Genomic DNA, 19,978 nt, shown 5'->3' on the forward strand with positions numbered 1-19,978 from the left:
ACAATTCAAAATTGTTACATAGAATTTTAGAGATGAGATAAATATTTTGTAAATTAAAGAACTAAAACAAAATTTAAACTAAATTTTAATTTAATCAATTTAAATTTATATTAAATGTTAGCAACCATTAAATTTGATGAAAAATTAACAGTAAGGGGGAGATTGAAACTTCATACTCCAATTTATTGTATTAAAAAAAGTAACAAAATAACTAAGATATAATTGAGAACTTAGGAGTAATTACTGTAAATTGTTGCTTTTGCTTCAAAAGAGAGATTAAAGGCTATTATGATGGGAACAATTAATAATTAATTTGAAGAGAGAGGAGAGGAAGGGGATGAAGAAATACGACCAACTTTCAACGGACAACTACCCAACCTACTACCTATCCCTCTCTTGAACCAGAGAAACCTCTATTTATTGAAACTGACTTTAATTCGAAATCGAAAAATAAAAAAATTGAAAAGGAAATTCGGCATTAACGACGTCCACCAACCCAACAACGCAGGGAAATTTCGATTTCCTTGTTTGCTTGTTTGGGATGAACTGCATCGCATTTGGTTGCGTTTGAATTACAAATTCAATCACCATATAATTTTTTTTCCTCGTCGGTTACTACTTTCTTCTCTCCCACCGCGCGAAAGTGATCTTTCCTGATTCTCTACTCCAGGTTCGATTCTTTTCTTCTCTTTGTTTTGTCCCTTTTTTTTTTCTGGGATTTCTGTTCTTGTGTTTGGCTTTCCAGAAAGTGTAGAAAAGGGGAAACTGCCTAATATAGAAGCCATTGCTGTTGTACATCCCTTAAATCGTTCGCTGTTTCTTTGGTGTTCGTAAATTATATTCTGTGCACTTATGAATTTGTGTGGGAGTTGGCTGATTTTTGTTTTTTTATTAGTTTTTCTTTCAAGAATTATGTTGAGATGGCTTGGGAGTTTTCTGACCGAGAATTTCAATCGTTTTTTTTTTGTTTCAAAATTTATTTACATGCTTGTTTCGGAGTTCTTAGTTCCGCTATACTCCTGGGTTGAGTATTGTAATTGCTAATTGGAGTTTGATGAAAATCAGTTTCCATATTGCTTGCTTTGAGCCCGGGTTTCCTATGATTTGCCATCTCTACTGGCCCTCTCTTTTTGGGTTCTGATGCTATACTGAATTTTACACACTGCGTCGAAACTAATGCATGGATTGTTGAGACCGCACCTTTATTCTTGATTTTTAGGGTGCCAATGAAACTTAGATTATAACAGCTTTGTCATTTGTGATGGAGAATTTCACTGACAGTATTTATTGGGTCGGTAATCAATGGCATGTCTGTGGAAACTCTCATTATATGTGGAAAATTCATGAGTATACAAAATTTTTCATATATGCCTTGGTGATTTTTTTATGGCAATTCTTCAATTGCATCCAAGATCAGAACGAGCATGCCAGCGGGCCAATGCTGTTCCGTTTTCGAGTGAGCTCAATGTGTAAAACTCCTAGGAATTGGATAGAGTCGATGGAAACTTCTGTAAGTTAGAGGTGTTTGTGCAACCTTGATATATATTGTTGTACCTCTTGGTACAAGACAAGACTGAGTAGTGGGAGCAATGTGCCTTTTATAATCTATAATCGGCATGCAATGCAGGAAATCTGAAATAGGAATGTTCAGATTTAAATTAAAAAAATAAAGTTCATATCAGAATTTTTATTTTCACATCATCTGACTATTTAATGTGGTGGAGACTGGAGGGGTATTTCAATGGCGTAGATACAAAATTACTAGCCACATGAAGATTATTAGTTTTTTTTGACATTGTTTGGACCACGAAGGTTAAGATCAATGGATACTTCAATAGAGTTCACCGACAATTTGCAGATGATCTAGTACGGGGGCATTTAATTTTATGTTAAGAGTCCATGCCCTGTTGCCCTAAAGACTATTTGCATCTAACTCTAGTGTCTTTCTTTGCCTTTTAATTTTTGTTATACCATCAATTTTACCTCATAAGAAAGCAAAATAACTGAACTTAACTGAAGCCATGGTGATGGAGCGCTGGAATGCTTCCATCCTTCAATATCTGTTTTTTTTTTTCCATATAAAAAGTTAATACCTTTCTATTTATATATTTCAAAGAAAGTTATTGAGTGGAATTCGAGGCTTCCCAATCAGCATTTTAATACGTGAATAGATCATCCAAATAATTTTTTTGATAGGAAAACCAAATAAATTTGATTAGTATGAAATGTCATGATATGTTGCTCTTGTTTACTTATGTATGGGAGACTAAAAAGACGAACTTTTTAATTGCTTGCTTCAAACAAATTGTTGATACCATTTGATTGAAGCAATTATAAAACTAGATTTGACTAGTCTATTATTAAGGTTCTATCTGTTAAATTTAATGCAGTGAGATACCTATCCCTAGTGGCAGAAAACTTATTTCGTTTATTTCTCAAACTCAGTTCTGGTTTTTGCTTTTGCTTCCACGATGTCGAGTTTGGAGGAGCCACTTGGTCTTGACAAATTGCCAAGCATGAGTACAATTGATCGGATCCAAAGATTTTCATCTGGTGCTTGCCGACCTATAGGAAATGACATGGGAATGGGAATCTGCTGGATTCAAGGGGGGAGAAGTAGCTCATCCAATAGTTGCAAGTAAGCAGAGAATTAATCTCTTTTACATTGTTATTTTTGTAATCACTCTTCTCGTCATTCTTATTTAAAATATTAGTTGTCTCTGCAATGCTTAGGTTCACTTTTCACCAGTATGACAAATAAATTTGTGCTTCTTCTTCACTTTTTGATTTTATTTTAATTGAATCATTTTGATGTTTTTATTTTAACAGTGAATATGATGAGGATGCTAGAGAGACGTTTCCATGGAGAAGACATAGGAAAGACACGTCCCAAAATGGCTCCGTCAATCAGAGGACAATGAGCTTAGGCAGGAAAAACTCTCTATCTGGAAATTTTTGTGATTCACACTGTTCTCCAGGTCGTGATTACCAGACAAATAGTAGTGGGGACAATGTGCAACACAGGACAAAGGTGATTTGATATCCATTAGACCTGTATATATCTAATCACTCTTCTTTGAGAACCTTTGTAATAATCTACAGCTATTGAGAGGCGTTTCCTTCCAATTTCATTTGTTTTAACTGAATCTATGCGCTTCTATCTCCTTCCAATTGTTTTTCTTGCTCTACCTATCATATTCTATTTACTTCGCAAACTTCCACCAAATGATTTGGTGGTCTATGGAATCTATCTCTCATAGAGTGTTGACTTTTCTGATATTATTTTTAATATGGGCCTGCAGTTTTTTGGTGGTATGCCAAAGTTTGTGAAGATAGTAGAAGTTGGTCCAAGGGACGGGCTTCAAAATGAGAAGAATATGGTACCAACATCTGTAAAGGTTGAATTGATCCACAGACTAGTATCTTCAGGATTGACTGTTATTGAGGCTACCAGTTTTGTATCACCTTCACGAGTGCCTCAGGTAATTTTGGTACAAATTGTAGCCTTCTTTAGATTTTCTTAATAATACCAGAAATAGCCGCTTGAATTTCTTTTGAGTCTATTAGGAGTTTGTGCATAGTTGTCTTTAGTCGGAGTCTGACTGTGTACTGCAACGTCAATTGGGATATCTTTGTAGAAAAACCAAGCTTTTATTAAGGAAAAAAAAGAATACAGGTGGATCATAGAAAAGGAGAGATACTATACAACTAACTAACTAAAACGAAAGTTACAAAAAAAGGCTCCACAGACCTTGCCCACATACACTTACAAGGGATGTTTTAATCTTCGTTGTAGTCGACACTTACTAAAAGTTCACAAACTTCTAGAACTCTCATATTCCAAATGTTCTGTAAGACAAAAAACCTTTGGCACATCAAATGCTCACCCTTCGTCCCAAAATGTCAGGTGGCATCTGTTATCTTCTTTGTACTAATAGTAGTGGTTCGACCTTTTATAGTTTACACCACTTGATTGTTTCTGAGACAAACTAATGTTGCTGTGATTTTAATATTTTTTCCTTGGAACTTCTTCTCATTTAGGATTTTGAAGTTCTGATATCAACTGATTAGGAAATATGTGGCTTGAAGTTTTTTCTCTCCAAAGTTGACAAAATGAGATATTACTCACCATGAATTTCTTAGATATACGTTTGCTACCACTAGTGCTGCACATAATTCCTCTTGGTCCATGTATAAGTACTGTTCAAAAAACGTTTCTTTCCATGTAGTAAGTTTTATGAGAACTTAAATGCTTCCTCGGGAGTTATATGAGCTAAACTTAAATTTGTAAAATTTTTGTTGTCTCGTTCTTTGTCCAGTTATCTGATGCAAGTGAAGTGATGGAAGCTGTTCGCGATTTGGAAGGTGCCAGATTGCCTGTTTTAACACCTAATTTGAAAGTGGGTCATCATTTAAAACAATGTTGAACCTTTTTTTCCAAACGTGGAAAGTTGAAATCCTCTATTCTAAAACTTCACTACCTTCCAGGGCTTTGAAGCTGCTGTTGCCGCTGGAGCAAAGGAAGTAGCAGTCTTTGCATCAGCCTCTGAGTCATTTTCAAAGTCCAACATCAATTGTAGCATTGAAGAAAGTCTTGTTCGTTACCGTGCTGTAACTTCTGCTGCAAAAAAGCTTGGGATCCCAGTCCGAGGGTATGCTTCCATAAAAATCTAACTTGACATTGATCTGCATCAATGTCCACCAAAAAGAGAGCATGTTTTAAGATCAAAGAAAAAGAACTTTAGGGGATGTTTCTAGAATAATTCACGAAAATATGCCTGAATCAGTAAAGTTCTTTTTTCTTTATCATTGGCTTTAAGTAAGGACTGTTCCCTTCATATATGAAAAAACGAAAGCCGTCATTTTTCACCTTGTTATTATTTAAAAATAATATGAACAATGTAACTTAATTTATTATTATGTCAACAAGGCTTATCTCCAACCACAATGGACGGTTTCTAGAATAAGCTGCCACATTAAATAAAGAACATTAAGTACTGAGTAAATCGTATACCAGGACTTTGTAAATAGCCAATGATGAATAGTTCCCTTGAATATGGTTTAAAAGTTTGAGTACGACTTATTTTCTAGTATCATTTTCCTCCTCATTCTGTTCTTGGAGGGTTCTCTGATTGATATAACTGACCATGGATTTGAACAGGTATGTATCATGTGTTGTTGGTTGTCCAACAGAAGGAGCAGTTCCACCATCTAAAGTGGCTTATGTAGCAAAGGAACTTTATGAGATGGGCTGCTTCGAAATTTCTCTTGGGGACACAATTGGAGTTGGCACGCCTGGTAACAATCTAATCCGTCTCTCTCAAAACCAAAATATAGATAACTAAGTGGCAACTTGCATTACTATTTTTCAACTTTACATTCACGAGCATCTTACTACTTGGTTATGTTTTTTGTACTCAACATGAATGATACGAACATATATTTCTCTTACAATCACAAACATTGGTGTAACGGATTCTAATTCTATTGCTTTTGTCTATTTCCTCTCTTATCTTCTGTTGGCATAGGGACTGTTGTTCCGATGCTCGAAGCCGTGCTGGCTTTTGTTCCTGTCGAGAAGCTTGCTGTCCACTTCCATGATACTTATGGGCAATCACTTCCAAATATTCTAGTATCCCTCCAAGTAAGGCCTCTTTAGAAGCCGAGTTCTGTCCTAAAAAACTTCCTTTCTATATATGGGGATGCAAATTGGTTTATTAACCGGTGCTTGTTTCGTTTTTGAACAGATGGGAATTAGCACTATAGATTCCTCTGTTGCAGGCTTGGGTGGATGCCCATATGCAAAAGGAGCTTCAGGGAATGTTGCAACCGAGGATGTGGTGTACATGCTCCATGGACTTGGTATTAAAACCAATGTAGATTTGGCAAAGGTCATGTCTGCTGGGAATTTCATCAGCAATCATTTGGGACGGCCATCGGGTTCGAAGACTGCCGTTGCGTTGAACCGAGTTGCAGCCGATTCTTCCAAGATGTAACACATCTTAGTGATACATTTACAACTTACATTGAACAAGTAAAGAAGGGTTTCACTTCAAGAAACTTAAAAGTCTATATGCTGTGTTATCTGGCTGAATATGATGCAGCCATATACAGAAGTCCTCAAAGAACATAATTAAGTAGAAAATTTATGGCTGAATCCCCTCCATAATTTGAAGAGGATTTGGTTGATCCATTGTGTCAGCAGTTTGAATCGTTAAGGTGCTGTGATGTCACGGTGTATCGAGTATAATATATAGAAGTATTAAGATTCAGGTCACAGAGTGAACACTGTAGAAATAAATTATTCCTCATTAATTTGGGTATGGATAAAAAATTTGCAAAAGCATGCACAGAATTTTTTTTATTTACAAAATTGGTTTTTACGCTCGTTAATCTAGGATCTTTCAAACCGGATTATATCATAAACTTATGTAGCTGCCATTTCAATCTTGTGAAATTTTGTTTCTTAAGAAAAGTTTCATTAAAGAACCACATTGTTTTCAGATTAAGCTCATCTATAAATTGTTTTTTCATAAACTAAAACCTCTATGCAATGTTACCTCCAATCAGAAAAATAAGATCAAAATTGAATTGAAGCTACCGTGAGCATAGCTTAATCTTTTCTATAGATTGAAAGTTTGAATATTCACCTCTTTATTTATGATGTAATTGAGTTAAATGTAGCTTCTCAAGGATGCTACAATTATTTAATTTTCACTTCGTAGATAGACTTGACAACGATGTAATGCGATCATCGAACTTATAATAGTGTTCTTTCTAGTAGCAAGTGCGATTGAGTAAGTACCAAGAAATGTGGAAATATAAACCTATTTGAAGAATTCAGTGGTAAAATCCAATGTGTGATAGTGGAAGATGGTGTCTGAAAATTCCTTGAAAACAAAACTTAGCTGTTCCAAATCCTTGTTGGTAATTGAATTCCAATAAAACTCTTGAAAAATGTGGTCTATGGAGGCAAGATGATATATGAAATACATGAAGCATGAAGCACATAATCATACTAATCTACGGAACTGAATGCCTCCAGAAAGCTTCGAGCAGCATCCAAATCCAGTTCTTCATTAACCTGTATTCAAATTGATCATATCATATTCATTCTAATGTTGTAGACTGAAAATATATATATAAAATAAATAATCTAATTGTATGATATCTTCTGAATGACATACAAGTCTACTGTGTATCTGTTGAAATGAGCTACAGAATTTCTCTGCTTCTTCCTCGCCCACCTGTGTGGAATGAATAAGCAAACGAGTTGTTAGATACCAATATATACATTGTTCTTTTCACATTCAAACTAAGTAATAATGCAACGCATCATTAGGATGAAATGTGTAGAGAAATCCAGATATTTGCACTTAATTTAAATTGACGTTCGGTTGCATTCAATGATTTTACAAAATCTGAAACCGAATATACACACATGAATCTTTCTGCACCTCCAAGAGAATGTAACTAATCAATTGTGTAGAATTTCAACTCCATGCAAAATGGACAATTTCAGATCAGAATGCGTTGATGTAGATTGTTAAAAAGGCATGACAAGAATTTATGTTGACAAAAAGAACTTGTCGAACTTCCATTTTTATCAAATAGATTGTAACCAATGAGTTATAAACTTAATCATGAGGATTTGTAAGAGAAAAGGATAACTAAGTAACTATCTTGGGGGTTTTTACCCTAGTTCAGAATAAAATCCATTCTCGTAGCCCCGGCATATAATAGATTTGGGAATTAGATCATCATACTTAAATAAGAAATAGAACTTCATACCTTCTTCTCAGCAGCTAACTTTAGCTTCTTCCAGAATGCATCTGTTAGCAATCATCCAAAGATGTGATATTAGCCTAACTTCTGTTTAAAATACTATAAAAAATAGGAAGCTTTCCATAACAGGACCATTGAACTAATGCTATAAACTGAAACCAGAAAGGACAACTTCATGAGCGATTTAAGAAAAGAAAAACAGCTATACAAACGTATTTTAAAATGTTTTAAAAAATAATCTGGCATAAGATGAAAATAAAATAAAATAATATTCTCAAGATCAAATACCATGTAGGTCAAGTCCTTGGATCTTTGACTTTTCTTTATCTTCATTCCATGCATCTTGCCATCCCCCCACCTATGAATAGTTGAAAGCGTACAGAATTTAATAAACTAGCAATAAGAATATGCAAAAAGGACAGGGGGTCAGGACAAAGTATTTAATTAACCTCACACTTGGGTGACTTGGATGCTGACTCTCCACATAAGTCTGTCTCAGCCTGAAAATTTTATGAGATATTATGCGAACTCAAAAGGTGTCTATGCTACTAATAACAGTAACATACTCTTCATACGACATTTGATACATATCATTCAGAAAACTTCAAGACTGCATATTAGTCTCAACCCAAATGGTTTTCCCATGTCTTGGTTAATGTCTTCTTCAAGAAATGGTAAAACATCAAGATAAAAAACATAATCAAGAGGCACTTATTCACACACAGCTACAGAAAAGATATCTCTGCCAATCTTCTACAAACCAAGGTCAATGCATCTCCATCCCAATTATAAATGCAAAATTATAGTATTTTGGAGTTCGCATTTCTTCCGAATATAGGAATAAATATAAATTGAATATTTTTTACAACCCCCAAGGTTTGAAACCTTTTTGACGCACATATACTAAGAAAGAACTATTGCATTTTAAATTCCCCTCATGTTCAGTGTACACAAGGTGTGGGACCAAAATAAATGTTAGCTCTCAGTTTTCCAACTAAAAATTACCGTCCAACACAAACAAAATGTGCATCACTGACAAGTTTATCAGAGTCCATCATATGGGTGATACTTCAACAACTATCAGTGCGCATATATACTTCTCAGAGATACCTCATCCTTCCAGGCAAAAGTTTTCTATTTGCACAATGAAGTCGAACTACCAAAGAAGGAAAAGAAACTAAAGCTTCAATAATAGAACCAAACCATCAGAGGTTTTAGATATGGTATTTTATGGTTCTCACCCCCAGCAGAAACTGGTAAAGACTGCAAGGATTTTAATTTTCTTGATAAATAAAACAAAATTACATCAATATTACAAAAAAAAGAAGAAAAAAACAAAGAGTTACACTGCTATTAATCAAATGGAACAGAGCTCGTATTCAAACATCAAACTGCAATATCGGTTTCTCCTAGCATGTTTAATAATCTCACATTACTTCTCGTGCTAATGGCAGCAATCAGTATATCCAAGAAATTATGGCTGTATTTCATCAGCTCAATAAGTCAAACCAGTTTGTATCCCCAGTAGAACCTCTTTTGATTCGTTACCAATAATCAACACATGCAGGTCTTTTCTACGAAAGTGATAAATGACAACTTGACAAACAAACATTTCAGAATAATATCCCTATTCTTTTGAACCCAAAAACCACTGAACAAGTTATATCCTAAACATTAAAAAGTACCTAAACAAGCTTCTTTCAATAAGGGATGCAGGTACATAACTCTGCCTAACGGTGGCAAAACGCAACTACAACTGCGTGGGATCGGTACCTTCTACTTTTCTATACTATAGACATCATACATATTAAAAAAACCTCGCCCAAATACATTCTACAACGAGAAATTCATTTATTGTCAAACTGACCTATTTACTATCTATTATTTGATTGACTAATTGGCCTGGAGAATTCAGCCCTACCAACTATTTATCTTCATCATCTTGGGCCAATATAATGCATTAAATCAAATTGAGGAAGACCACCGGAGACCCAATACAAAAGAAGAGATTTATCCAAACCATGTTTCTCGAACCACAAACAAGAACACCCGAATCCGTCTAATCGTCGGGTGGCTAGTGACAGGAAATCAATCAATCAAAATATGATTGAAATCGAAATAGAAACTCTTATCATTTCTGTCGTTAACAAATATCAGGCTAGCTATGGAGGCGCAACATTTAACGATCATAAAATTTTCTAAGCTAATTACTTTTTCCAAAAAGACAGATATAACAGAAAGAGATGAATTGATACATGAAAGTCTCGAGATCGAACAACGGGAAATAGATGAAGAAGTCGACGAAATTCGAACTCATCCATGGTTGTCTTCGGATCTACGTGACGTCGAATTGATCTTTTAATACCTTACGCTCTGGAAAAAATTCGGTAACTGGGCTCAATCTCAATGCCTCTTCAAAATTCAGATTTGTCAGGGAAAAAAAATGAGAAAATGCACTCAGGGTTTCCTTCTTCGATTCATAATTTCATTTCCTGTTGGACCGGTTCTTAGACCGGGAAGGTTGTCCTCGATGTCTCTCGAAAATTAGAGAATTTTTCTTCTTCAAAATGTTATTTTTATTAAAAATTAATGTGTCATACAATTTAATTAATTATATTATATTTTAAAAAATATAAATAGGGGAGAAAACTTAGAATGGAGGCAAAGCAAAAGACAGATTAAAAATCGTCTTAAAAATATTGTAATTATTAATAATATAGACTATATATAGGTGTTTTTAATAATACTAACTTATTATTTTTATTTTTCAATTTATTTAGTTAGGCAGGTACCGTTTTATTTATTTATTATTTTATTTTTAATTCAAAAACTTTATTTATTTATTAACTTTTACTTTTTACTTTTGTTTTCTTATGAAAACTTTATATAACCTCTTATGTATTTTAGTTACATTAATTTTTTTAAGGAAAAAAAAAAAGAGAAAGGCTAGCTTAAAATAATTGTTTTTTGTATCCTCTTTTCCAGTCGATCCTTTTTGATCCAAGAATTTCTCAAATTGTTGTGGACCATCATTTTTCGATCCAAAAATTGCTCAAATTGTCTTAAAACTATCCTTTCTCTCTCATTTCCCATTTAGGAAATTAATATGAAAGAAAAATCTAATTGTCTATTAATTTCTTAAATTGTAAAGTAATATAAGCCATCCATAACAAATGGGCCCATTGTTATCTAAATTTTAGTATTTATTCTATTTTAGTCCATAGATTTTAATTTCAACTTTGTTCTTGTCATTAGATTTATGTCCTTGTAATAAATTCTTCATATATAGTTAAGGGTTAAAGATGGTAATGAAAAAAAAAGTCATTTATGTAATATATATTTGGAGTTTTTGTGACATATACTTTTGATATTAACATTTTCATTAAAGAACATGATTTTTATAAAATCCTTAAAGTTTGTTCTTACTTCGAACTTAACCATGTACCGTTTTTTAATTATATAGCCAGTTTTTGAAATTCGTCACAAAGTTATACATGTTTCTATGTACAATGCGTTAGGTTTATGATATTTATCTATGTCGTTCAATGTATTTTCTCTCTTTTTCGATCAATTTTGATACTCTCTACATTTCCTCGACATTGTCCATTCTTTCCTCTAACATTTCTTGACATCTCAACAATTTTTTGACAAATTGAGAAACAAAAGTTTAGCCCCAATAGAGACTAGTACAATTTTTAAGAAAAGTTTTCGAACTTGTGTAAAATGTTGGAAAAAAAGTTTCTTCCTTTTCTACTTCTCTTTTCCAACTTTCTAAAAAGATAAATAAAAGTATTATTTTATCACTTATAAAAGGTAGAATAAATATTATTATGTTAATTTCTAAAATTTGTGTTAGATTTTTTTAGAAACAAAGGTTAATTTTCATATAAACAATTTACTTTTAATAAATTACATGATTTTTTTTGGAACTTTTCCCCAATCCCCACAAATTTCCGTACAATGACATGGTTCAGGGCCATCTCAAAACGGGACCATAATATTCAATCATATGACATTAATTATACACAAAACAAAACCCCAAAAAGGAAAAATGAAACGCAACTTTCTACATCACTCAAACTACAAAACCCATTCCCTCAATTCCGAAGGAATAAAAATAACAGAGACTGAATTACTTCCTAATTTAGTATGCCATATGTGAATAAAATGTTAATAATAAAACCCAGATTATCAAATCTATATATGAAACAAGGATATGCTAAATTTCATTGAATTGCAATAACTGATTGATTTCAGTGGCGTTTCTTACCGCCACCCTTTTTCTTACTTTTATTCTTCTTTTTCCCTCCCTTCCTTCTACCTTTACCGACCATATCGTTTCCAAAGTCGGTATTCCTAATAGGAGCAAAGTCAGTATTCCTAGTAGGAGCACGGTGTAGTAGATGCTTGACATCAAGCACTCCATTTCTAAAAATGCCTTCGCTCGGCCTAAGAACCTGGTCCTCGGGCTTGCGCTTACCCATAGATCTTCTAGAATTATTGCCACTAGATTGTCCAAGATTCAAACGCTGCAAACAACAGAAGGAAATGTAGGCAAAAAAAAACATCAATCATGAAAGTTAACTATCTTTTGGATTTCCTTACCTCTTCCATCATCTTTTGTTCTCTTTCCTTCTGTTTCTTCATAATTGGTCGTGCTACACTTAGAGGTAGTTTTTGTTTCTTTTGAGGCTGCACCATAGAAAAAGGATTGATGTTATTAAAGCAATAGATATAAACTTAATAAATTGCATTCATTCAGGATGCCATAAGAAATTGAGCCTACAGAATGCATATCCATAGTCGTACCTTTCCACCCAGAGAGACAATTTTTCTGTTCTCAATCTCCTTTTTGTCTTTCCATGACATATGAGAGGAGGCTGAAATAAAGAATGTGAAAACAATTAGAAACTTGGTAATTGAACCTTTTTTTTTTCATTTCTTTCTACTCAAATCCCTGCCCCATAACCGATAAGCACTCAAAGGGTGAGGACAAACAGTTCAACACCATTTTTTTAAAGGGAAACAGGATCATTTCATTAATGTAATGAAATATACAAAAGGTAATGAGGGTTACAAAAATCCCCTCCAATTAGCAAAAATATAATAGAGTAATTACAAAAAGAATTTTCTAGTTTAACTCCAATGGTTTGGTTCAAACCAATTTCTAAAGTCAAAGCAAGTGAAACTATTGATACACTACGGGGGGTGTAATTATTATGATCATGAAGGTGTTTAAAAAGAAATTTGTACACAAACGGAATTTGAAAGGAAGTAGGAGGACGCAAATTAAATATAGTTCCAACATTTATTCAATTTCTTTGGAGTTTTACATCAAATCTCAGGTATGATTTCTAAAGCCAAACAACTGAGTTCTTCGCTATATACTCTTGCACTACAATAATTAGTACGGACAACAAGTACAACACTATATACTCTTCGCTATTCCGTGCGTTTCACAAAGGCCAACAGAAAACCATAGAAGAAACGAAAAATTAACCCAGACCTTTCATACGGACTCAAGAATTTCAGAAAGAAAAAGTAATCTCTAACATCATCAATAGGGAAACAATTGAAATAATGAAATTCGGGCTAAAGATGTATGTCCGAAAAGTAAACTGAATTCTGAGGGAAAAAGTGAAATTACTCAGAAAATTAATTTCTTTCATGATATTTCTGATATTCATGTCAGGTTCCACATCAGTCGAGCAACTCGATGACCCCATTCTCGTACTTTTATCTCTGAAATGCATTTTATCACTGCAAAACAAAGAATTTTGAGGTCAAGAAAAATAAATAACAAAACGAAGGGGGAGAACAGATGGAAAACAAAACACAAGCTAAAACAGGAAATAAATCGCGCGAAATAATGAAATAAACAAACAGATTATTCAATTCGATGAGGAAAGTAAGATACCTGCCTGTTGGAGTTGGTGGAGTTTCAGTAGGCAAGGCAACAATGCCCTGATTTTGGCTGATTCTTCGGTTGTCGTTTAGAGCGTTAACTCACCCGATTAGAACACTCAACCGAATCCGAACCAGTTCTAATCGAGATCTCTCTCTCAGTCACTCATGGCAGAAGGCATGAACGACGAAACCTCGTATTGAAGTGAGTGCGTACGGCGTGCGTTAGAGGAGAGCGAAGGAGACTGAGAGTTCACCCAAAAAAGAAAAACCCTAGACATTATGCATTTCAAAACGACGTCGTCCAGCTGCCACCTCGAATTTCCATCTAAATTATTAACAGAAGTTTGTTTAAAGAAAGTTATTTTTGAAAACATTTATGGATATTTTTTGTCATTTAAATTATTCCTTAATTTATGTAGATGCTTTCAGTTTCAACTCGAGAACCACTCGAAAAAACTTGGGTATTCAAATTAATTTATGTGAGTAGTGAAATTATGATTAAATTATCATTTAAATCTTTCTACATTCAAATTTGTTGATGGACAAGATCTTAGACTTATTAGACAGTTTACCTTTTAGAATTTTTTTTAAAATAACCTATTAGACATACCTTGAAAATTCATAAACAAAACTTATAATTTCACTAAAAATTATTATTCACTTGAAATTACACCGTCGTCATATTTTCAAATATAGCAACATTATGATTCTCCAATTATGATAATTTTTAAACGTAAGAAAACATAATACAACTTTCCTCCATCTATGTACCTCGACATTTTAAACTCTACAAAAACATTTTTAATTAATCAAAAGATTTTTTTTTAATTTTTCTTGGCACTAGTCAAAAGTGATCTATTGAACCATTGTTGGTAATTTATTGGACCCCAAAGAACAGCTTTCTTTCATGCCAAGAGCTTGGACATTTAAAAATATCGTCTGAAGGCTTGGGATCAAGCTCTCAAAGAGAGAACATAATAATTTAAAACCTTTGCGACTCGACATTGGGATTAGATGAAGCCTCTTCGATAATTAAACAAGGATCATTGAGCATAATGCAAGGAGCAGATCGCTCAATACGTGATAGCTTGCAACTTACCGGACAATTTTCGCTCTGGCTCTGGTTCTCGCTCTGTGGATTATTTTGTACTAGAGAATACAAGATCAATGTAATGGCATTTCAACCTTTTTCTCTCAAAAAGAGGCTCCAAAGTTTAGAAGTACTATCCAATGTCATCATAATTATTTTCTAATTATTTTGGATTGAAGTGCAATCTCTAGCCTTCCTGGACCTTATCCTGTTGGAGGTTTTCAAGTTTCTCAATGCAGGTCTTCAACAATGATTTAGCAACTTCATTTTTCTCAATCTCGCACAGATGAAGAAGCTCGGCTTTAATGCCAATGTCTGTCCGCTCGACCGAGGGCAAGTCAGTGTACAGCTTTATTATCTCAAGTAGGCATTCTGAGGCATTGATGTGAACCTAAATTTGATAAAGAGGTCACACATAAATAAGCTTATGAAATCATATGAACTTCTACTTGGGTTGAATATGAACCATTAGCTCTTCAAATTTTGAAGTTTCGAAAGGCAAAAACTTAACCATATGTCACACTGTCGAGTCTAAGTTTAATTTAAAAGTAAAACAAATAACAAACCTGAGCAATCTTGACGGTGGTTATGCACTGAACCACTAAAGGTGAGACTGAATGAGATAACTGCATACGAGAGGGGGAAATTATTTTAGAGGTTTTACAGTAAAAAACATATTGCAAATAAAAGCAATTAGTTCACCTCAAGAACAAAAGAAATGGTGCTATCAAACTTGGGTTTCTCTTGGAATCCGTGCTGCAAGACCTCATGAAACCTTGAACAGAGTTCATTGATTGACAAAAATGTCGAAGTTTTCACTGAAAGTGACAATTACGGTTTAAACATCAATGAAGGGAACAACAGGTTTAAACAAGAAGTAGAGAGACGAGAAGAAATTACCAGTCCATCTGAAGCCATTAGACAAAGATGTAGTTATCAAATACAGCAAGTTCTTCTGTTGTTCAATAACATCATCTAAATTAGCCACTTGGATGGAAGATGTCAAACAATTTAAAATTTTCTCTCGGGTAATCGAAATTTCTCCTTTATCATCAGAATCTGCATAAAGAAATTTAGGTCACAATGTGATCAAAATTTGTAAACCCTCATGCAAGTTGAAGAGCATAAATCTATGACAATACAGGCAGGCGCACACAAGCAACAATATGTGACGACAACAACATAACTCCTAGCGCAATAAAAGTAGCTGCTGCTATGCCTTTGCTATCTTCTTTCCTAGGCCTTTCTCACTGGGCGAGCACATCCAACTTGAAAGTCCTTTCCTAAACCACTTCCCGTTCGTCTTCCTCCTAGTGAGTAGCTGCTGCTATGCCTTTGCTATTTTCTTTCCTAGGCCTTTCTCACTGGGCGAGCACATCCAATTTGAAAGTCCTTTCCTAAACCACTTCCCGTTCGTCTTCCTCCTAGTGTTGTTGCCCACTGAGGGAAGAAAAGTTAAGTGAGTTATCCTTCCAAGATCAGAGAAGGTCAAACTCTAGGTGAGTTGTAGGATATGGATTTGTCTGCAGATGATGTGACGTAAAATTCTGGCTTGATGCACTTAGCAAGAGGGAACTCTCATGATGATGAGAGAATTCCCTTCGTAATTAAGCAGAATCCTTGTTTTGAGTAGGGGCGTGCCAGATCAACATAATTTCATAATCATTCGGTACTGAATGCTACATGAATAACATAAGCCGGACGGCAAAAGACTGGAGGAGATCCAAGTATCAAGAAACTCAGACTCTCATTTGTAGTGGTTTTCAATTCAAAATGAAGATAAAACCAAGTGGCTGAATGTAACCAAGCCAAATTTATAGATAATTTGGTTGGAAAGGAATAGGAGAATATGTTTTAGGACAATAATAGAAATACCGAAAAAGAGCTCTAGTTCATCAACAAGATGCAGGATAATAATAGAAATAAAGAAAAAGAATATGTTTTAGGACAACTTTCTATTATTACGTTTTAGGATAATAATAGAAATACCGAAAAAGAAACTATAGACTCTTCACAGAAAAAGAGCTCCCATTCGCTAGACTCTTTGACAATATCATTTTTCTTGCTATGTCTTGGTGAAAAGCATCTAAAGTATTTGACTCTTATAGTATGGTTTCTCTTTTGACCCACTGGAGAAGTCTCATGTAACTCCTTTGGTTTTTGGGTTGTAATTTCACTCATCAATGAAATTGTTTCTTAACAGAAAAAATAAAAAAATAATAGAAATACCGAAGGATGATATAGTTTCATTTTCTGTGGCCTAGCCTCCTCTTGGAGCTCTAGTTATTTTCTCTTTTTCTTTTCCTTTTTTAAAATTTATTCTCCAGCCATTATTTCCTCCAATCAGAGTGTTTTCCTGCAATTCCTTTGGATAAAGGATTTCCCCTTCATTGTATATTACTTTCATCAACGAGACGCAGTTTCTTAAATCTTAATTTTAGATACTAAAACAATCCCAAGGTTCAAAAGAAGCATCAAGTACTTTTTCTTAAGTCTTCTGATAGGACTCAATTTGAAAGGTACCGATTACAGTAGCTTCTTCTCGTACTACAATCCCCATTTGGGAGTGCCTTGCTCTCCTATACCCAATACTTCCCAAAAAGATTGATACTCTACTCATGCCCACAGTACATGCCCACTCTCGCTTTTCTGACTATCTAATGTTATCAATTCTCCCTTTTACCCCTTCTTACAGTAGTACTCCAGACCACAAAAGACACCTTTCTCCTCAAGGTCAATATCCTTGATGTAATTACCAACCCATTAGTTTTATTAGTTATTAATTAAAGGCTGAAGTTAGTTGGTTAGCTGTTTTTAGTTAGTTGGTTGGCTGTTTTTAGTTAGTTCTTGTTAAATGTCTTTAGCCCTCTTCTATAAAAGGGGCCTGCTGACTTCATTTGTTGGGTAGTTTTTTCAATCCATAAAATTCTATCTCATTTGGTTTACATCAAATTGGTATAAGAGCATCCCGATTTTCTGGGTTGTATGGCGAGAAAGAAGTCGATCAACATTGGTGACTCTTCTCTCGTCAAAAAAGAAGTGGAGAAAGCCTCTATTCTCTCGCCACGATCATCAACCGCACGCTTGCTGTCGGTTGAAGGAAAGGTGAAAACCATCCTGCAGGATGTCGGCGAGATTAAACAAATTTTGGAGATCATCCATGACAAACTCGAAGCAATGAGAGTACAGCAAGCTACGGTTAGAACTCCTCAAAATTATGCAAGATTGGATCAAGAAATGTGGATGGAGGATCAAAGGACTAATTACCTGCCGGAGAGGTACCATACACCACCAAGAAGAGTCCAAGAAGTCAATCGGAGACCAAGAAACCTCCAAGAACAGCACCTTGTGCAGCCTAGAAGGTACCAAGATTATGTTCTTGAATCAAGAATGCTCCAAGAATCGAGAGCTGTCCGGCAAGACTTCAACCAAAATCTTGGAGTTTGTACGCCAAGAAGGTACCAAGAAGGTTCAAGCAACAATGTTGGAGTTTGTACGAATTTTAACAAATTAGTTTCATACAAGACAGGGGTATTTTGCCACCAAACTCCAAACAACAGCCATGAAATTTTTCTTTCTTCTTTTCCAAAACTCCCAACTGGAAAACAAAAACCCAAGTGCTACCTTAACCAAGATGGGAAGATTTTGCCACCAAAAGAGTGAAGACACTTCAAATGATTTCATAAGACCAACAAAAATTTCAGAGGATGCAAGAGGTAACTCAATTTTGCCTCAAGTTGATGCCTTCAATGTTGATTTCAAAAATTCTGGAATCCAAAACTCTTCTCAGATTGAGGCAATTGAACAAGAGGATGAGTTTTTTCTTAAGTTTGAAAATTATTTTGAGGAGGAAGATGAGGTTGATAAAGAATTGATAGGAAGATATGATGATTCTACTTTTTCTTTGGCTACATTGTTCTTGGAAGTTGAAATGCAAGAAGTTAACCGGCACAATTCCTTAATTTCTCAAAAAGGCTTCCAAATTGAGCAAGAAAATGAGAAGGAGAAAGATGAGGAACAAACTACAAAGTTTTTCCACCATGATAGACCTCAAGAAAGCAAAAACAATGGGTTCTGGGTTCAAGAATTTTGCCGTGGGTTTGTAGATTATTTCGATGATATTGAAGACGATTCTCATAGGAGTGCAAAGATTGAAGGAGATGAAAGAAGCTTGAAGCAAGAATATACCACAAAGTCTTTCCTTCACAGAAGACTTCAAGAATGTAGACATGAGAAGGAGTATTTTTGTTTGGATGAGTTAAAAAGGACATTTTCAATTCGAGTATTTTTGAACCACAAGAAAAGGCAAAATTCCATTTTAAAGATTGTTCACAACCTTCTAACTCCACTGCATTTAAACTCGAGGACGAGTTTTCTTTTAAGAGGGAAGGAAACTGATGTAATTACCAACCCATTAGTTTTATTAGTTATTAGTTAAAGGCTGAAGTTAGTTGGTTAGCTGTTATTAGTTAGTTGGTTGGCTGTTATTAGTTAGTTCTTTTGTTAAATGTCTTTAGCCCTCTTCTATAAAAGGGGTTGCTGTCTTCATTTGTTGAGTAGTTCTTTCGATCAATAAAATTCTCTCTCATTTGGTTTACATCAATCCTAAAATTGACATCTGATCACATCTAGACGTTCCTAAGGTGCTTCAAAGGGAGGCAGATTCTTCCACTACTCTAAAGGTTCATAGAGAGAGTCAGAAGAAACTTGACAAACTGTCGAGGCAAACTCCTGTCCCACCAACCGTTCCATTTCCTGCCCAAGATGGATAGAATTGGCTAGACAACACAATTGTCTCCCAATGCTTTACATAGCTGAGAAACATGAATAGTTGCTGGTGATGGTAAGTCTAAACAGTAGGTTACATGCAACACTTGTTTGAGCCCTTTACAGGGCCTAAGGAGTCGTGGAGATGATACCTACATGGCTGTAGATTGAGGTGAACGAAGTTCCCCAACCTTGAACTCAGCATGGCGGCAGTGGCAAACCCCCAAGAGAGAGCCATATATTTATTTTTTCTGGCAAATTGGACATTTCTGCACATTCTTATGGATGTCTTTCATTCTTGGCAATTGTTGATGTGATTACATGCAAGAAGACATCCCAAATAGTCCCCCACGTCAAAGTGAAAAGAATGAGGTCAATCAATCATGAACAGTGTCCAATAACTTAATCCAAATTAAAGAAGCATAAGGA

At 34.8% G+C, this 19,978-nt stretch overlaps 4 protein-coding genes across 10 annotated transcripts in view; 1 reads left to right on the plus strand and 3 right to left on the minus strand.

The window, feature by feature from the left end:
- The first annotated feature begins 412 nt into the window (after nt 1–412).
- LOC111020633 (Aldolase superfamily protein) lies at nt 413–6,343 on the plus strand. Of its 2 annotated transcripts, XM_022297339.2 has the most exons (9): nt 413–670; nt 2,446–2,638; nt 2,830–3,031; nt 3,303–3,482; nt 4,320–4,400; nt 4,489–4,652; nt 5,162–5,298; nt 5,529–5,644; nt 5,748–6,343. In XM_022297339.2, the coding sequence occupies exons 2-9, from the start codon at nt 2,472–2,474 to the stop codon at nt 5,994–5,996; spliced, it is 1,296 nt and encodes a 431-aa protein (XP_022153031.1). In that variant the 5' UTR covers nt 413–670; nt 2,446–2,471; the 3' UTR covers nt 5,997–6,343. The 2 variants fall into 2 exon arrangements, with proteins under 2 accessions (XP_022153031.1, XP_087977185.1); XM_088121059.1 differs by lacking the exon at nt 413–670 and having other exon boundaries at nt 2,427–2,638.
- Nucleotides 6,344–6,861: 518 nt separating this feature from the next.
- Nucleotides 6,862–10,296, minus strand: LOC111020658 (octanoyltransferase). Its single transcript, XM_022297373.2, has 6 exons — nt 10,041–10,296; nt 8,235–8,285; nt 8,074–8,143; nt 7,792–7,832; nt 7,188–7,247; nt 6,862–7,084 (listed from the first exon to the last, which is right to left on the minus strand). The coding sequence occupies exons 1-6, from the start codon at nt 10,104–10,106 to the stop codon at nt 7,019–7,021; spliced, it is 354 nt and encodes a 117-aa protein (XP_022153065.1). The 5' UTR covers nt 10,107–10,296; the 3' UTR covers nt 6,862–7,018.
- A 1,478-nt stretch (nt 10,297–11,774) lies between these two features.
- Nucleotides 11,775–13,963, minus strand: LOC111020577 (axoneme-associated protein MST101(2) protein). 2 transcript variants are annotated; one of them, XM_022297273.2, is made up of 5 exons: nt 13,703–13,963; nt 13,433–13,545; nt 12,595–12,665; nt 12,391–12,477; nt 11,775–12,314 (listed from the first exon to the last, which is right to left on the minus strand). In XM_022297273.2, the coding sequence occupies exons 2-5, from the start codon at nt 13,536–13,538 to the stop codon at nt 12,039–12,041; spliced, it is 540 nt and encodes a 179-aa protein (XP_022152965.1). In that variant the 5' UTR covers nt 13,539–13,545; nt 13,703–13,963; the 3' UTR covers nt 11,775–12,038. The 2 variants fall into 2 exon arrangements, with proteins under 2 accessions (XP_022152965.1, XP_022152964.1); XM_022297272.1 differs by having other exon boundaries at nt 13,707–13,961.
- A 739-nt stretch (nt 13,964–14,702) lies between these two features.
- LOC111020630 (ARM repeat superfamily protein) overlaps nt 14,703–19,978 on the minus strand; it is a 31,711-nt gene continuing 26,435 nt past the window's right edge. For all 5 annotated transcript variants that reach the window (XM_088121290.1, XM_022297334.2, XM_022297335.2 and 2 more), the window contains 4 exons: nt 15,683–15,841; nt 15,485–15,600; nt 15,349–15,408; nt 14,703–15,173 (listed from right to left, as the gene is read on the minus strand). In XM_088121290.1, coding sequence (XP_087977416.1) covers nt 14,970–15,173; nt 15,349–15,408; nt 15,485–15,600; nt 15,683–15,841 — 539 coding nt within the window. In that variant the 3' untranslated portion in view covers nt 14,703–14,969. The remainder of the gene's footprint in view (nt 15,174–15,348; nt 15,409–15,484; nt 15,601–15,682; nt 15,842–19,978) is intronic.

Source organism: Momordica charantia (assembly GCF_013281855.1).
Source record: "Momordica charantia cultivar OHB3-1 chromosome 2 unlocalized genomic scaffold, Mcharantia_2.0 BLBB01000002.1, whole genome shotgun sequence".
Lineage (NCBI taxonomy): Eukaryota > Viridiplantae > Streptophyta > Magnoliopsida > Cucurbitales > Cucurbitaceae > Momordica > Momordica charantia.